General features: G+C 47.9%; 1 protein-coding gene and 1 pseudogene across 1 annotated transcript in view; both read left to right on the top strand.

Moving 5' to 3' along the window:
* The window catches only part of KANSL1L (KAT8 regulatory NSL complex subunit 1 like), a 2,604,205-nt gene that overhangs the window by 625,036 nt on the left and 1,963,092 nt on the right, over positions 1 to 16,077 (top strand). The window contains exon 3 of the mRNA XM_086954111.1: positions 8,638 to 8,835. Within this exon, the coding sequence (XP_086810237.1) occupies positions 8,638 to 8,835 (198 nt within the window). The remainder of the gene's footprint in view (positions 1 to 8,637; positions 8,836 to 16,077) is intronic.
* LOC147730745 (uncharacterized) lies at positions 144 to 1,959 on the top strand (annotated as a pseudogene).

Here is a 16,077-nt window from a genome sequence, read left to right as displayed (position 1 = left end):
CAGATTTCCAACCGCCTTCGTGTGAGAAAGGAGTCTCCCTGAGCTCTGCTTAGTTTGCTGTTCCTGTGTGAACTATTGACCTTTTAATTTCAACTATCTTTTCATCTGGATTGAGGTATTGTGTGTACCTACTTTCATTCATAATGGCTGAAAGCTCTAAAAAGAGGCTTTTCAGGCCTTGCAGATCCTGTGTGAAGGCTAGGCTTTTCTCTGAAGATCCTCACAAGGACTGCTTATATTGTCTTCATCCTAAGCATGTGGCCAAGGATTGTAAATATTGTAGAACCTTCTCTGCTAAAACTCTGAGGGACAGAGAGGCTTGTTTGCTGTTGTGGCTTCAAAAGAAGAAGGCCACATCAGATTCAGATTCCGGGGAGGAATCTACTAACTTAGCACCTACAAAGAGAAAGGCCTCACATTCTGAGGAAAGGGTGGAGCCTAAGAAGGTTAAATCAAAGGAGAAAGAGGCGTCATCTCTCCCTCTTACTCCCCTCAAGAAGCCGTCAGGTCAGAAAGGGGCAGGGTCTGCCCCATCGACTAGCTCCCTGGTTTCTGCTGCAAAATCTGTGGTAAATTCTTCAGCCCCGTCAACGACCTCACCGTCGACGACGACTGTTTCGACGGCAGAAGCTCCATCCACGACAGGAACTAAGGCATCGTCGACGATGACTACGTCGACAAGTTTGACCATTCCGTCGACGAAGAAACCATCGACGACGATGTCGTCGACGACGAAAGGATCAGTGACGAAGACGTCGACTACTCCGTCGACGGAGACTCCGTCGACGACGGTCTCGTCGACGATGGCTTTGGTGACGACGGCTCCGTCGACGATGGCTATGTCGACGACGACACCGTCGACGAAGAGTGTAATTTCAACGGCAAAGGCATTTAAATCACCACAGTCGAAGACATTGATCTCCATTCGCTCATTTCAGTCGTCGAGGGGTTCGGCGACCATAAGCAAATCTGCAGAATACACATCGTGGACGCAGATTTCGCCTCTACCCCCATCTTCTTTGCTGGAACAGGACTCAGAAGGAGAGGAGTCGTCAGGAGCGGCCTATAGCCCTTTACAACTTAGAATAAAGAGCCAGGACACAGATGAAGAGGAGGTGTTTTCCTTCAAGGAGATAGCTCAATCTACAAGATATGAATCTTTCCAGGAGACCTGTAACTATAATGAGGATGATGAGCAACAAGAAGAATCGCGAGAGGAGTCTCGAGAAGAGTCAGTCTCCATACCTGTTTCTCTTGTCTCTGACCTGAGGTTCATGATTAACGACTATTATCGTCGTTTTCCAGAGGCAAATGCGCCTCCGTCCTCTACGCCGGCGGCTACAACGCAACCTCCAAAGAACCAATCTACTCCTCATGAGCAGGTTGTGAGATCACCACCAGTGATAACAATCAGGGACGATCTGACGAATACTGATGATGATGAGCAACCTGAGGAAGGTGAACTTCTACAAGATTCTACGGGGCAGGAGTGGAATGAGTACATTTTGACGTCGGCCCCTTCACCTACTCCGCCGCCAACCACTTCTCCTCCTCAGGATATTGGAGGATTCCATGACATTATGTAAAAAGCAGCTAAGAGGTTTGATTTGGAAATGGAAGTTAAAGAAACGGAATGTTTCTTATATGATTTCAAAGATGACACCAGGAAATCTGCCCGCTCAATCCCGATTATTCCTCACATTTGGGAAGAGGGCCTAAAAATTTTGAAGACACCGGCTTCCATCGCCGTTTTGGTTCCTAGAATCGAAAAGAAGTATAGAGTACCAGAGTCTGCTGAGGCCTGTCTGATAGGACACCCGAGACCGGAGTCGGTGGTGATGCAGGGGGCGCAGAGGAATTCAAAGAATCCAGTTGCTACTTCAATGGTGCCGCCAGACAAAGAAGGACGGAGGATGGATGGAGCCGGGAAGAGGTTTGCGGTCATGGCAGCCTCTATGATTAAAGCAGCCAATGCTATGGCCCTTATTAGCTGTTTTAACAGGCAAATGTGGTCGGATTTGGCACCCATTCTGTCTGCACTACCGGATGATAAGAAAGAAGAGGCAGCTGCTATCCTCCGCGATGGGGCAAAGTCGGCATCGGAATTTATTGACATTGCCATGGATGTTTCCTCTATGGCCTTCAGGCAGATGGCAGGAGCAGTTTCACTTCGGAGGCAGGGTTGGCTAAAGGCAACATCCTTTTGTCCGGAGGTGCAGGCGAAGATTGTTGACATGCAAAAATCTTTTTGGAAAGCACGTAGACGAAGCGCTACGGGGTATCAAGTCAGACACAGATACAGCTAGAGCACTGGGATCCCTTCAGCAAGGACGGTTCCAGTCCTTTCGTAAAAGAGGTGCAAGGGGTCAATCTAATCAGAGGTCTTCATATCCATCCAACATCAGCCTTATAACCAACAAGGATATAGGCAATACAATACAGGCAATCAGTATAGGCCCTCCAACTCCACTTTCCAGCAGCAGTCTAGGGGCAAGTCTTCCAATAGAGGAAAGAATCAACAATCTAACAGACGACAATGATCTCAGGCCGGCGCTCCCCACACAGCAGATCCCGGAAAAACGACCACTATCTGTCTCACTACTTCGACAATTGGATGTCCATAACATCGGACAAATGGGTTTTGGACGTAATAAGCAGAGGCCATACCCTAGAGTTTGTGGAAATGCCACCAGATCATCCCCCGGTGCTCAGACACCACCAACATCGTCAGGAGCTGCAAAAAGAAGTCCAATCACTCTTGCAGAAGGGGGCTATAAAAGAAGTACCGCAACAACACAGAGGGAAAGGCTTCAATTCGCATTTCTTCCTCATCAATAAGAAACACACTATGAAGTGGAGACAGGTATTGGATTTGAGGGATCTGAATTAATACATAAAGAAAATTCCCTTCCGAATGCTCTTGTTGCAAGAGATCCTCCTAATGTTAAAAAAGAAAGACTTCATGGCGTCGTTGGATCTCATGGATGCGTACTTCCATATCCCAATTCATCGGAAGCACAGAAAGTATTTAAGATTCGCTGTGGAGAGTCGCCATTTCCAAGTCAAGGTGTTACCATTTGGCCTCAAAACGGTCCAAGGGTGTTTACCAAATGCATCGCCCCGGTGGCGGCCCACTTGAGGCTAAGAGGGCATTGCATTTACCCATATCTGGACGATTGGCTGGTGACAGGTCCATCATTCACAGGAGCCAGAAGGTCCCTTCAGTGCTGCATACGCCTGTTCCATCGGTTAGGCCTAAGAACCAACTTGGAAAAGTCTTCACTGATTCCAGCTCAGGGCATCCAATTCCTAGGGGCATGGATATGCACCAAGGCAACGAAAGCATACCTGTCGGAAGAAAGCATGAAAAAGATAATGGGCCTTGCAACATCCCTTCAGACAAAAAGGTTCACTTCTGTGCGGGCGCCATCTTTGTTTGGGGTGAGTGTGTTTGTGCGCGGGCGCCATCTTGGAGCGTCCCGACGCTCGAGTGGTTGTGGGAGACGCCTATTTAAAGTCGTCCTCTCCCGCGCAGCGGGATCGCGCAGCGGGACACCGTCGCTTAGCCGGAGTCGTGCCAGAGTCCTGCCCGTCTGCGCCCGTCAGCGTCCCGGAGGCGTTCGAGGCGACGGGCAGGACTGGGCTATATTTTGCATGTAGCATGTAGCATGTATATGTGAGCATTATGCTCCACTACTCGGGATCGGAACTTCGGTCCTGGCAGCATATCTATGGCTCTTGCCGGACGGTGTTTCCTGCTCGCCACAAGGGCAAGCATTGCTGCCCTGAATGTGGCTGGCGCCCGCAGAAACATCTGGTCGGTGCGCCGTGCGGGAGTTTACAACTTCACGCGCGACACCAACTCAGGCCCCCCCCCTCCTGCGCCTTGGGTCAGGGCGATCGCGGACTTTTTCACCTCTAAGATCCAACGGATCCAGGACTCCTTCCCTGTGCAGGAGCCTGAGATGTCCGGCCGGGCGGAGAATGCCGCTGTTACCCTGCCTAACGCAGGTGTGGGCCTGGCTGTATTTCCTCCTCTCTCTATGACCGCTTCATTTGACCTGATGACTGGGCTTAAATCAGGTTCCCCCCGGGATGCCTGCCCCGCAAAATTTCTGGCAAAAATGGCAGCTATCATTAATCCACATGTGAACCCCCTGTTGAACTGTTCTCTGGCACAGGGTGTGGTTCCCCAGTCCTGGAAGCAGGCAATGATTATTCCCTTGCTTAAAAAGCCTGGTTTGGATGTGGAGGTGTTGGCGAATTATAGACCTATCTCACTCCTGCCGGCTTTTGCGAAGGTCATAGAAAAGCATGTGCACAAGGTGCTTGCCGATTACTTGGAGTCCCACGACCTACTGCACCCTACCCAATCGGGTTTCCGCACCAATCTTAGCACCGAAACAGCTCTCCTGGAAGTCTCGGAGGCGATAAAGGAGGTGCTGGATTCGGGTGGTAGAGCGATGCTGGTGATGTTAGATCTGTCGGCGGCCTTTGACACCGTCCCCCATGAGGGTCTTCTCGCAAGACTCTCAGAGATTGGTCTCCGGGGGACGGTGCTCCAGTGGTTTCGATCCTTCCTGGCAGGCCGTCGACAAACGGTCTGGGCTTCTGCTTGCTCCGCCGAGATGTCGCCATTGGGTGTCGGAGTTCCTCAGGGCTCTGTACTGAGCCCAACTCTATTCAACATCTTCATGACCCCTCTTGGGCTCTGGCGATGTCTTTCGGGGCTCAGATCGTTTCCTGCGCCGATGAAACCCAGCTCCTCTTCACCTGTGAGAGGGGTGCGGATTTCGATGGAGGCAGGATCCAGGGTTGCCTTGAGGCTGTGTTTCAGTGGTTCCAACATAACAGCCTCAAGTGCAACTCGGATAAATCCGAGGTCCTCTTTTTCGGGTGCAGTTGGGACCCGGACTGGAAAGTGTGGTGGCCTGAGAACATGTTTCCACCAGCAAGTTCGTCCCAGGTGGCAAAAAACCTTGGGATTAAGATCGATAATGGCCTCACACTACGCTCACAGGTAATCGGTCTCACTGGCACCTGCTTTGGCCTGCTCCGGATGCTACGTAAGTTTCTCCCCCTGTTATCGGAGGAACACTGGAAGATCACGGTACAGGCGATCATAGGCTCGAGAATCGACTACTCCAACATCCTTTATCTCGGCCTGCCAGAATACCTGCTCCAACGGTTACAGGTTGTCCAGAATTCGGCAGCACGGGCCATCTTTGGACTATCTCGCCGTGCCAGAGCCTCGGGCCTCCTGGAGGCACTGCACTGGCTTCCTGTCCGGAAGCGGATAATCTTCAAGACTCTTACTCTGGCACACAAAGCCCTGCACGCCTCCGGAGCGAAATACCTCCAGAAAAGGCTGACCTTTTACCATCCGGCAAGATCGCTTAGGTCAGAATCCTTGTTTCTTGCTTCGGTGCCTCGTGTGAAGAAAGCACGTATTGGAGGCCGCTCTTTTAAATTATTGGCGCCCCAGTTGTGGAATAAGTTGCCTGTGACCCTGCGCAGCACTCCAAACCTGTTGGCTTTTAGGAAGGGGCTCAAAACCTGGCTTTTTACCTCTTAGTTATCTGGTCCTGTCTGGTTTTTATCTCTGTCTTTTACTTTACTTTCGCTGTTATTTTATGAGATTAGTGTGCAATTTAAAGCATCGGGACACTCTTTTGAGTAGCTGTATGCTATATAAAACCCCGGTATAACATAACATGTACAAATCCTTGTTGGGGATGATGTCCTCTTGCATCCCACTGGTTCCAAACTGCCGTCTTCAAATGAGACCCTTGCAGGAACATCTGGACGAGCAGTGTGTTCAGTCCAAAGGAACCTTCGAAGATCGGATTACCATCACTCACTGTATGAAGGTGGCCATGTCATGGTGTAAGGTTCAGAAGAACTTGAATCAGGGTCTGAATTTTGTACCTCAGAATCACAAATATGTGATGACGACGGACGCTTCGTTGCAAGGATGGGGCGCGCACCTTCAGGAGCTGGAAATCCAGGGCCGCTGGTCAGACTGGGAAGCACAGCTCCACATAAATATGTTGGAGCTCAAAGCGGTGTTTCTGGGACTCCAAGCTTTTCTGCCCAGAATCTGGAGCTCGTCGGTGCTCATTCAAATGGACAGCACCACAACTATGTTTTATCTTCTAAAGCAAGGAGGAACAAGATCCAAGCAACTTTCTGCGCTGGGGCAAAGATTCTGGAAATGGCTGATAAGCCACAACATTTCTATTCAGGTGCAGCATATACAGGGCATCCTCAACACACGGGCAGATGTCCTAAGTTGCACGGCGAGTTTGTCGCACGAGTGGGAACTGCACGACACTCAGCTTCACAGAGTGTTTCAAAGATGGGGCACCCCAACATTCGACTTGTTCGCAACCCGGGACAATTCGAAATGTGATCAGTTTGTGTCCAGGTACCCTCAGCGGGATTCCAAGGGAAATGCATTTCACATAGACTGGACGGGAATGTTCGCTTACGCGTTCCTACCAATTCCCTTAATACCGCGAGTGCTTCTCAAAATGAGGTCAGAACCGTGTCATGTCATTCTGATAACACCAGCTTGGCCGAGACAGGCATGGTTTTCAGATCTGCTGCAGATGTCAAAAGGCAACAAAGTGCAATTCCCGACATTCCAGAACCTCATTTCGATGAGCAGCGGCCAAATTCTGCATCCAGACCTAGCATCGCTAAAATTATCCGCATGGAACCTCATGAGCGGGAATTCCAAGCCATGAGCATTCCACAAGACTGCAGACAAATTCTATCGCAATCTAGAGCTATGTCAACCAACAAGACATACACGGCAAAATGGACACGTTTCTGCCACTGGTGTGCCAGTCAAAGTCTACACCCGTTGACGGTACCCCCAGAAGGTATTCTGCCATACCTGTTGTCGTTATCAAAGGCAGGTCTGTCACATGCCTCGTTGAAAGTGCATTTGGCGGCAATATCAAGATTCAGGAGAGTGCCAGACGAGCCGTCTCTCTGGTCTCACAGACTGATAAAGGAGTTTGTTAGAGGGCTCTTTAGAGTTTTTCCACCCATTCAGCGCCCGCCAGTGCCCTGGCACCTCAATACAGTTTTGGTGCAACTTATGAGGTCACCTTTCGAGCCTATACACAAGACAGACTTGCAATTCCTCTCTTGGAAGACAGCCCTGCTGCTCGCCCTTACATCGGCGAGGAGGGTTAGCGAAATTCAAGCCTTTTCAGTGGAAGAGCCTTTTCTTCAATTTCGCCAGGACAGGGTTATATTACGGACAAATCCTACATTTATACCCAAGGTCCCTACTTCTTTTCACCTTAACGAACCAATTATTTTGCCTACTTTCTTCAGCAATCCCTCATCTGAAGCAGAAAGAGTGTTGCATTCTTTGGACATAGCTAGATGTTTGAATTTCTACATTGAACGAACAAGAACATTCCGCAAATCCAAACAGTTATTTATTGCATTTGAAGGACAAAGGAAAGGGCTCCCTCTGTCAAGACTGAGTATCGCCAGATGGATATCATCGGCTATCATGAAATGTCATGAAAAAGCTGGAAAGCCGCTTCATTCCAGAGTGAATGCTCATTTCTCAAGGAAGATGGCGACATCGATGGCCTTGTTCGCAGGAGTGTCGCTGCCCGACATCTGCAGAGTGGTGACGTGGAAGAGTGTGCATACATTTACCAAGCACAACTGTCTGGACACTGCGTGGAAAGAGGACACGGCAGTGGGACAAGCTGTTCTGAAACGTCTATTTCAATAAGGTATACTTTGGTTCTCTGTTAATATTCTATACAGTGTATATATATATATATATATATATATATATATATATATATATATATATATAAAATCTGCTATTGTTGTAGATGGTTTTAATATGTTTTCTTTCGAGAACTTGCACAATATGTTATAAAGGGGAATTTAGTTTTTATTCCTGTCTGCCGTGTGTATTTTTAAGATCATGTTCTAACAATGTTTCAGCTGCAGAACCTCCTTCTAGGTTCTATCCTGGAAACGCTGCAGGTTTTGTGAGCACTACTTACTACTCTGATACAAGCATGTGAATCTATGAAAGATGTAATACTGGAGAAGGAATTAGTTACTTACCTGTACACTATAGTTCTCCAGTATTATCTTTCATAGATTCACATGCGCCCGCCCACCTCCCCGTTTCACAGGCAGAACCTGTTTTCTCGGTATTTATCCATGTCTCTCACTCGGGGACGGAAATCTGAGGCAGGAAGCTTCTGCTGGGGAGTGTGAGGGCAGGGCAGCAATGCTGATTGGCTGACTTTTGGACCAAACAATGAGGAGGTCTGTTTACCAAATACTACAGACCCTATGGGCTTTTCTATGCAGTTTTCTTCTCTATGATACTGCTTTGGTCATTCTGTTACCGTGAGACTCCCACCATGACGACAGGGAAGATACAAGCATGTGAATCTATGAAAGATAATACTGGAGAACTATAGTGTACAGGTAAGTAACTAATTCCTTTCCACTTTCGCATAATTCCTTTTAGACTAAGGGGTTTTTCTCGTTCAACTGGTAGAGACCTAGCAGTTTTGTTCCATCGTAACTTGGCCCTTATTTTGATTTGTAACAGGCTTCTTTTAATTGCTTGTTTCTTAGAGAACGGTGATCTTAGAAGAATTTCCTCTAGCAAAAGACTTGCTGAAGCAGTCGACGCATCGGTCGGATCCAGCGACTACATTGAACACAGCTGGGACATTTCGGCCATCCCGAGAGGCAGCAGATTGTTCGCCATCAAACGATTTTGAAATGTCTCCAAGCAGCCCTACTCTCTTGTTGCGGAACATAGAAAAGCAGGTAAAGCTTAATTCAGACCCTTGTCTGATGAAACCAAGCCTTCTTGTCGCCGAATTGAGGGCGTACGCTGTAATGAAGTGTTTTCAAGCAATACTAACTTCTTCACTTTGCTGTCTCAAATCTGTTCGCGCACGCAAGAGGGTATAGACTGAATGCGAATTCAATCCTTGACGACTTTCATGATACTGCCACTAATAGTGCCAGCTGTGATGCTCTTTTGTTTTACGTTCACAAAGGTCAAATTTGAGCCTTTGCGACCACAACATGTATTTTTGGAAGGTACAAAACCCAAACTTTGATTCAGTAATGCATTATCTATCGTAATTTGGGTTTCAGACAAAATTCTGAATTGGTATTTGGAAGGGCCGTGTAAAGGGCCTCCCTTCTAAATGCCGATTCCTTAATTTATGTACTAATGTTTTGGAACCGAAATCCTATCGTAAAACATTAGCATTTTGCCATCAACTCCAAATTGGTGGTAATCATTCGTTCCCCATGGAGCCCCTTCTCCTTTGTGAATGTTGACAAAACATTTTTATGAGCATGCAGTGGTTTAAGGGACCACTGCCTAGTCCAAAGTAAGTTAGTAAAATTTGTAATTTTCATTTTTTAACTGCATCCCATTTAGGATCTATAAACTGTCTCGTCTTTTGGGCCCTTACTTAGAGTACAGGCACCTTTTTAGGTGTGGCATAAAGACAGCTTTAGACCTTTCGAATGTACTACATAATAAACAAGCATTGGCATAGCCAATAGGTCTCGCCTTTGGGACATTATAAGGGTTTAGTTATGCAACATTTGATGTTGCACCAAGGATATTGTGCTGCATAATTAAATACTTATAAGTTTCCAAAGGCGAGAACAATTGGCTATGACAATGCTTGTTATGTTTCTGTGAGCAGTCCTAGTCTACTGCTTCAGACTGTATGCAACTGTTTAAAGGAGTATGCAACTACTTTAGGTAGTATGCTACTGCTTTTTAGATAGCTGCCTACTAAGAACCGACCATCAAGTACAGGTGCTATTTAATGCGCCTGATAAATAATACCATGGTGTACGTTATTTATCAGGTGCAATAAATAGCGCCTATAAGAGTTATTGGGGGAATAACATGCTGATTTTGGTGTTTTAGCGCACCACAATCTGCATGGTACGGTAAATACCTTACACAATTACCAAATTTTCCCTGTTAAATTCCAGCAGGTTGTCTTGCCGAAATTTAACTAAGCTTGAGGTATTTACCACATCCAATAATTATCAGATGTGTTAAATACCTTGTAACTCTTAATTTCGGCCAGTGCATAAACTGAGGTTCATGCATATTTGAATATAACAAGGTACTGGAAACACCATCTCAATAAGGCCTACCTCAAATTTTCCCAGGTAACTGGGGCTCTGAGGAAGGAACATTGTCTCTCTCACACTAAGCCAATAGCACCAGCCCTGAACCTATATAGCTGCAAGGTTATGAGCAGTGCCCTTTATGGGGCCGAGTTGTAGGGTATGGCAAGAGTAAGGGACCTCACAGTCTTGGAGAACAAGTTCCTAAAAAATCTGGTCTCCCTCCCGCAAAGCACTCCTCTCTGCGCATTAAAGCTTGATAGGGACATTAAGCCTATTAGTGACCTAGCGAAGCTTCACCTCCTGCTATTTTGGCAGTGGATGGTCACCACCCCTGAATTACTATACTGCAGCTTTTAATGAGGTCTGTGTGTTAGACACCACAAACAAAATAGGCTGGATTAAATATGTTAAAAGCCTTATTTCCAGCATTGGCCTACTAGGACATAATATTGTTTGTCCACCAACCAACACCAGAAGACAGCTCAAATTACTATACTGTGAATGGGTTGAACAAAATACATACTTGATTAGCAATCAGGGCAGACTATCTGTAGAATTTAGAGACTTCAAAGTCAGTCACACCTTAGAAAGCTACGTGTATATATAAAATCAAGGTGCCGGCTGACAGGAAGCTCTACATTCATTTAAGGCATGGTATTCTGGTAATTAATGCATTTACAATCTCTTGGTCGACCAATAAAGCCCAACCAAAGGGTTGCCCCTGCTTGCACGAATCAATAGGTGATGTTCTCTTTGCTTGCACAGCATACACAAAGCCTAGGGGCAAATGGCTAACCCCAGTTTGCAGACAACTTGGAACCCGAGACTCTATGGTGGCCCTGCGCATACTGAAATCAGATGCAAGACCCTTATTCATGTGCGCAACTGCAAAATGTTTGGGCCACTCCTTGGTGATTAGAAGGAGGGCACTGGCAACCCTCTCGACCCACTCCTGAGAGTTATAGACGTGACAGCTCACCCTATCAAGATTAACTGTCATAATGGTCACTAATTCCAAAATGTAAATAGTCTTTTTATTTTTATGTTTGAACAATTACAAACCCAATTTGTTTTTAATCCGTTTTTATTGTGAACACTAACGTTTTTAAATAACTATTTTAATCTTGCTGTGCAATGTCCATGAATGTCATTTTATAGTGTGACATCCGCATAAGTTCAAATGAATGCATTTGCACTTTAGACAAGGGACATAGCCATTTTGCCCAGTTATTTTTGATTCGTTGAAGGCCTGAAAGCTATGAATTTTATGATAATTGTGGTTCTTAGGCATCCTATTTCCCTGCTGTCACAGCCCCGACACCCAGCGTTACCTTTTAATTGTATCTCTTTGAAACAATTAAGGCTTATTGCGTCTGAAAATGAAATTTATGATGTTTACCCTGAATGTTTGGCTCTTTTATGGTATGTTACCGAAATAAAGTGGTTGACATATGAACAAGCTACTCATAAATCAGACCCATAGCCTACTGTGGAAAAATTAGATGTACTTTGCACCACCGCAGACAGTAACACTATGAGAACATTTAGGGGTCGATTCCGATTCGGGAAAGAAAACCGTCCTACGATTTGTATTTGTAGCCGTTTCCGTATGATTTGTACAAAGCCGTCCAAATTGCGTGGTACGATCCGTATTCAAAGAATCTGTTCGAATGTTTATGAACCGTACGAAAAACAAGCGAAGAACCGTACGATACAGACTCGGCTAGTGAACTGTACGATTTGTAAACATGCCGTACGACCCGCCAAGTACGATCCGGACCAGGGTCCTTGAACGCTATTCGTATGGGAAAATGCAGTCGCGTATGTACTGCGATTTGTACGCAAAACACCGTGTAAGAGCGAGCCGAGCAAGCAACTAAAAAGTAAACCCCCGTCAACGAAGCGCATGCGTACCCCGTAAATACATCGCATATGAGAGAGCTACACAATAAAGTACGAAACGAACCCCCCTCAACGAACCGCGCGCGTACCCCCTAAGTACTTCGCGTATGAGCGAGCCACACAATAAAGTACGAAACTAACCCCTTCCACAACGAAGCGCACGAGTATCCCGTTAAAAACGTTGCGTATGAGAGAGCTACACAATAAAGTACACAACAAATCCCCCCTCAAAAAAACACACGCGTACCCCCTAAAAGAGCACAAGGAGTGTGCAAATGAGTCGCACAACACCACAAAACATATCTCATGTGTACAAACCATTGCAAAACAATGTCCTGCCAAATCCAAACTGGCAAACAGAGGGCCAAACTCAGACCCACCCCTTATAACACACCCACCAAAAATTCAAACTAAGCCACACCCACAAATGGACCAATAAAAAGGGCCTACACACCCAAGCCTGCATCCTCTGCAACATACCCATTTACCTACAGAGACTGACAACACACCAACAACTGCACACATCCACCTTCATACATACCCCAATCACATTGAAACCCACACACCCCCTTCACATTCAGACCCACAACCCCCCATCCATACACACCCTCTCCCCCCAAACACATTCACCCCACAACATGTCAGCACAAAAGAATCCAAAGTTCACAAAGTAGGAGATGGAGATCCTTGCAGATGAAGTCTTCAGAGTTGAGCCACAGCTGTTGTGCCATTGGTCAGACAGGCCAGCATAGCTGACAAAACACGGCTGTGGGAGAGGATTGTCCATAAGGTCAATGCTGTTGCACCCATCAGGCTCACCAGGAAGGATTGCCAGGCCAGGTAGTACATCTGCGGAGGATGGTCAAGCGCAAGATGGATGAGGACTACGCCCAGTCAGAAGGTCATGGCCCTGCTACCACCGGTAGGAGTACATGGATTTCAAGGAGCCGTGGAGCCTGGTGAGTATACAAACAACTCATGTTACATTGGTGGACCCCCAGCAGTGCCCAGACATAGGAGGGGTGGGTGCACGGGACTCCCAGCAGTGCCCAGACATAGGAGGGGTGTGTGGATATGACTCCCAGCAGTGCCCAGACATAGGAGGGGTGGGTGCACAGGACTCCCAGCAGTGCCCAGACATAGGAAGGGTGTGTGGATAGGACTCCCAGCAGTGCCCAGACATAGGAGGGGTGGGTGGATATGACTCCCAGCAGTGCCCAGACATAGGAGGGGTGGGTGCAAAGGACTCCCAGCAGTGCCCAGACATAGAAGGGGTGTGTGGATATGACTCCCAGCACTGCCCAGACATAGGAGGGGTGGGTGGATATGACTCCCAGCAGTGCCCAGACATAGGAGGGGTGGGTGCACAGGACTCCCAGCAGTGCCCAAACATAGGAGGGGTGGGTGCACAGGACTCCCAGCAGTGCCCAGACATAGGAGGGGTGTGTGCACAGGACTCCCAGCAGTGCCCAGACATAGGAGGGGTGTGTGGATATGACTCCCAGCAGTGCCCAGACATAGGAGGGGTGTGTGGATATGACTCCAAGAAGTAGGTGGACTGGTCATGGTGTGGTTGTGGTGTGGTGTGCGGTGGCTGCCCGTCACGGTGCAGCAACACCTCCCAAAAGTGGCTGAGTGAAATCTTAAATATTTCACTCAGTCACTTTTATGCGCATGCTGCCTCAAAACCCTGTGCATGCCTGAGGCAGACGTAAGGATTGACACAGCATTGTGCAGATAGGGCCACACAGAGCATTGCTGGATCTGCGTTGCACCAGCGACACAACTCTAGCAATGTGCCACTTTGATGGCACAGATGTGGGACGCAGCTTTACTGTTATCACACTATGGTGATCCACAGTGTTAATGTGTTGCATCCATGCTGGCATAGCTGTGTTGCACAATGACTGCCAAATCCCTGCTGAGATGCCTGGCTGTGCCATTCATTGTAAATAGACCCTCACATTAAAATGTTCACTTGTGGTGTCAGATTGATCTAACAGATCAATCTGACACCACAAGTGAACAATGTGAAAAATCCAAAGCAGGTGTAACAGTGATAACGACAATGTATATGAACATTAGATTTTGCATTAAAGGGATATTAACATCGTCTGTCTCTCACACCCACAGGGCAACGTGCACAATCTACCCCAACCAGGGGGGAGATGGATCACAGTCCCAGGCTCCACAGGACCTGATCCCACCAACAGCGACGCCTCTCACCACTCCATAGATGACCCAGACCAATCTGGCACCTCTGGATCCCAAACCTGTGCAGAAGCTGGATCAGGGGCATCTGTGCCAACCACCACACCCATTCCTGCCACAGCCCAGCAGACAGTTCGGAGCCCTGCCCACAATCCACAACTGAGCCAGTCAAACAATGAGGGACAGGGTTCGCCAGGTACCCAGGAGGTGGCAGACAACACCACCACTGTCAACCCTCAGGGGTCCCGTCGACCCGATGTGCCCACAACAGCAGGCCAGGCTCGTGTGGGCAGAGGTGGTGGGAGTGGCACAAGGCGGAGGCGAGAACCTGACCAGCAAGCTGCAGGACCCGGTATGTCTGAACTCAGAAACATCATGGAGGAATACCGGCGGGACACCAGGGCATTCTGCCAGGGAGTGGGGGCCCTCATCGATTTAAAAAACCAGCAGGCCGAGCAACATGCCAGTCAATGACGACACCAAGGACGAATGGACGCAAGACTGGCTGAGCTCTTGGCGGTGCAGAGGGACATAAGCCATTCACTCCGTCGGATTGCTGACAACATGCAGCACCCTCCCTGTGTCACCAGGCCAGAAACATCGAGGCAAAGACTACCAACAGGCACAGGGAGGGAGGAGGAGGTGGAATCATCCGACGGAGAGTCCCAGGCATCGTCAAGGCCTGCATATGAGGGTCCCCCAAGGAAGGTGGGTCGTCCACATAGAAGACGTTGAGAGGTAGAGGGCCATGCGCATCTCCCAGGTCACCTTGTCTGGCATCTTGCCTTTGTGTGCAACAGCATCACCTTATTGACTGTCTGATTCTCCCACATGGACTTGCTGGTCGCAGTGTCACCAATGATGCCAAACACTGTGGTCTGGACTCTGTTGACTAATACTGCAAGGCATCACCTCTCTCCTCTGTGAACTTTGGATTCCATGCATTTTTGTACAGCACCTAACATCGACTCACATTTCACTCACAAGATGGAGAAATAAAAATAACAAACACAATATGTATTGAGGTAGAAGTATTTTTTCCCTGAGTCAACAACATACGTGTCGGTATATGTCAAAGTATGTCAGAGTGTTGAACAAACTCAAGCCATCCATACACTGGGATCTGAATCTGGTTGTGAACACACATAGGTCACAATGTATGATCAACTACATCCATGGAGGGAAATACTCACACGTGATGGTTACTATCTGCTGAGGCTGGCGGTGGCTTGCCCTGCTGCTCTGACAGACAATTACGTAAGAGTCTCATGAAGGTGTACAGGTCATGGGTAATGTGTCGGTGTCCAGGGAGGGACTACCAGGTCTGTTTTTTGATGTGGGAGAACTATCACCCGCATGCAGTTGTATTGTGGAAGTGATGAATGTTGCCCAGGACAAGGGTGGCTGGACGGACTCAGGCAACGTCCATATTTGTGTTTTGGGCTGTGGTTGTGGAGTGCCTACTGAGTGTGGCTGAGGAGTATGAAGGTGATACTACAGTTGACAGTGAGACTCTCAATCAATCAATCAGGATATTTGTAAAGTGCGCTACATACCCGTGAGGGTTTCAAGGCGCTGGGGGGGGTCGGGGGGGCTGCTACTGATCGAAGAGTCAGGTATTGAGGAGTTCTCTGAAGGCCAACAGGTCCTGGGTCTGACGTAGGTTGGTTGGGAGAGTGTTCCAGGTCTTGGTGGTGAGGTGGGAGAAGGAACTGCCGCCGCCGGTGGTTTTCCGGATGCGTGGAACTGTGGCGAGGGCGAGGTTAGCAAGAGCGGAGGCTACGG

The sequence above is a fragment of the Lissotriton vulgaris genome, chromosome 2_1 (assembly GCF_964263255.1).
Source record: "Lissotriton vulgaris chromosome 2_1, aLisVul1.2, whole genome shotgun sequence".
NCBI lineage: Eukaryota > Metazoa > Chordata > Amphibia > Caudata > Salamandridae > Lissotriton > Lissotriton vulgaris.
Note: the sequence above shows the minus strand (reverse complement) of the source record. Positions and strands in the feature narration are given on the sequence as shown.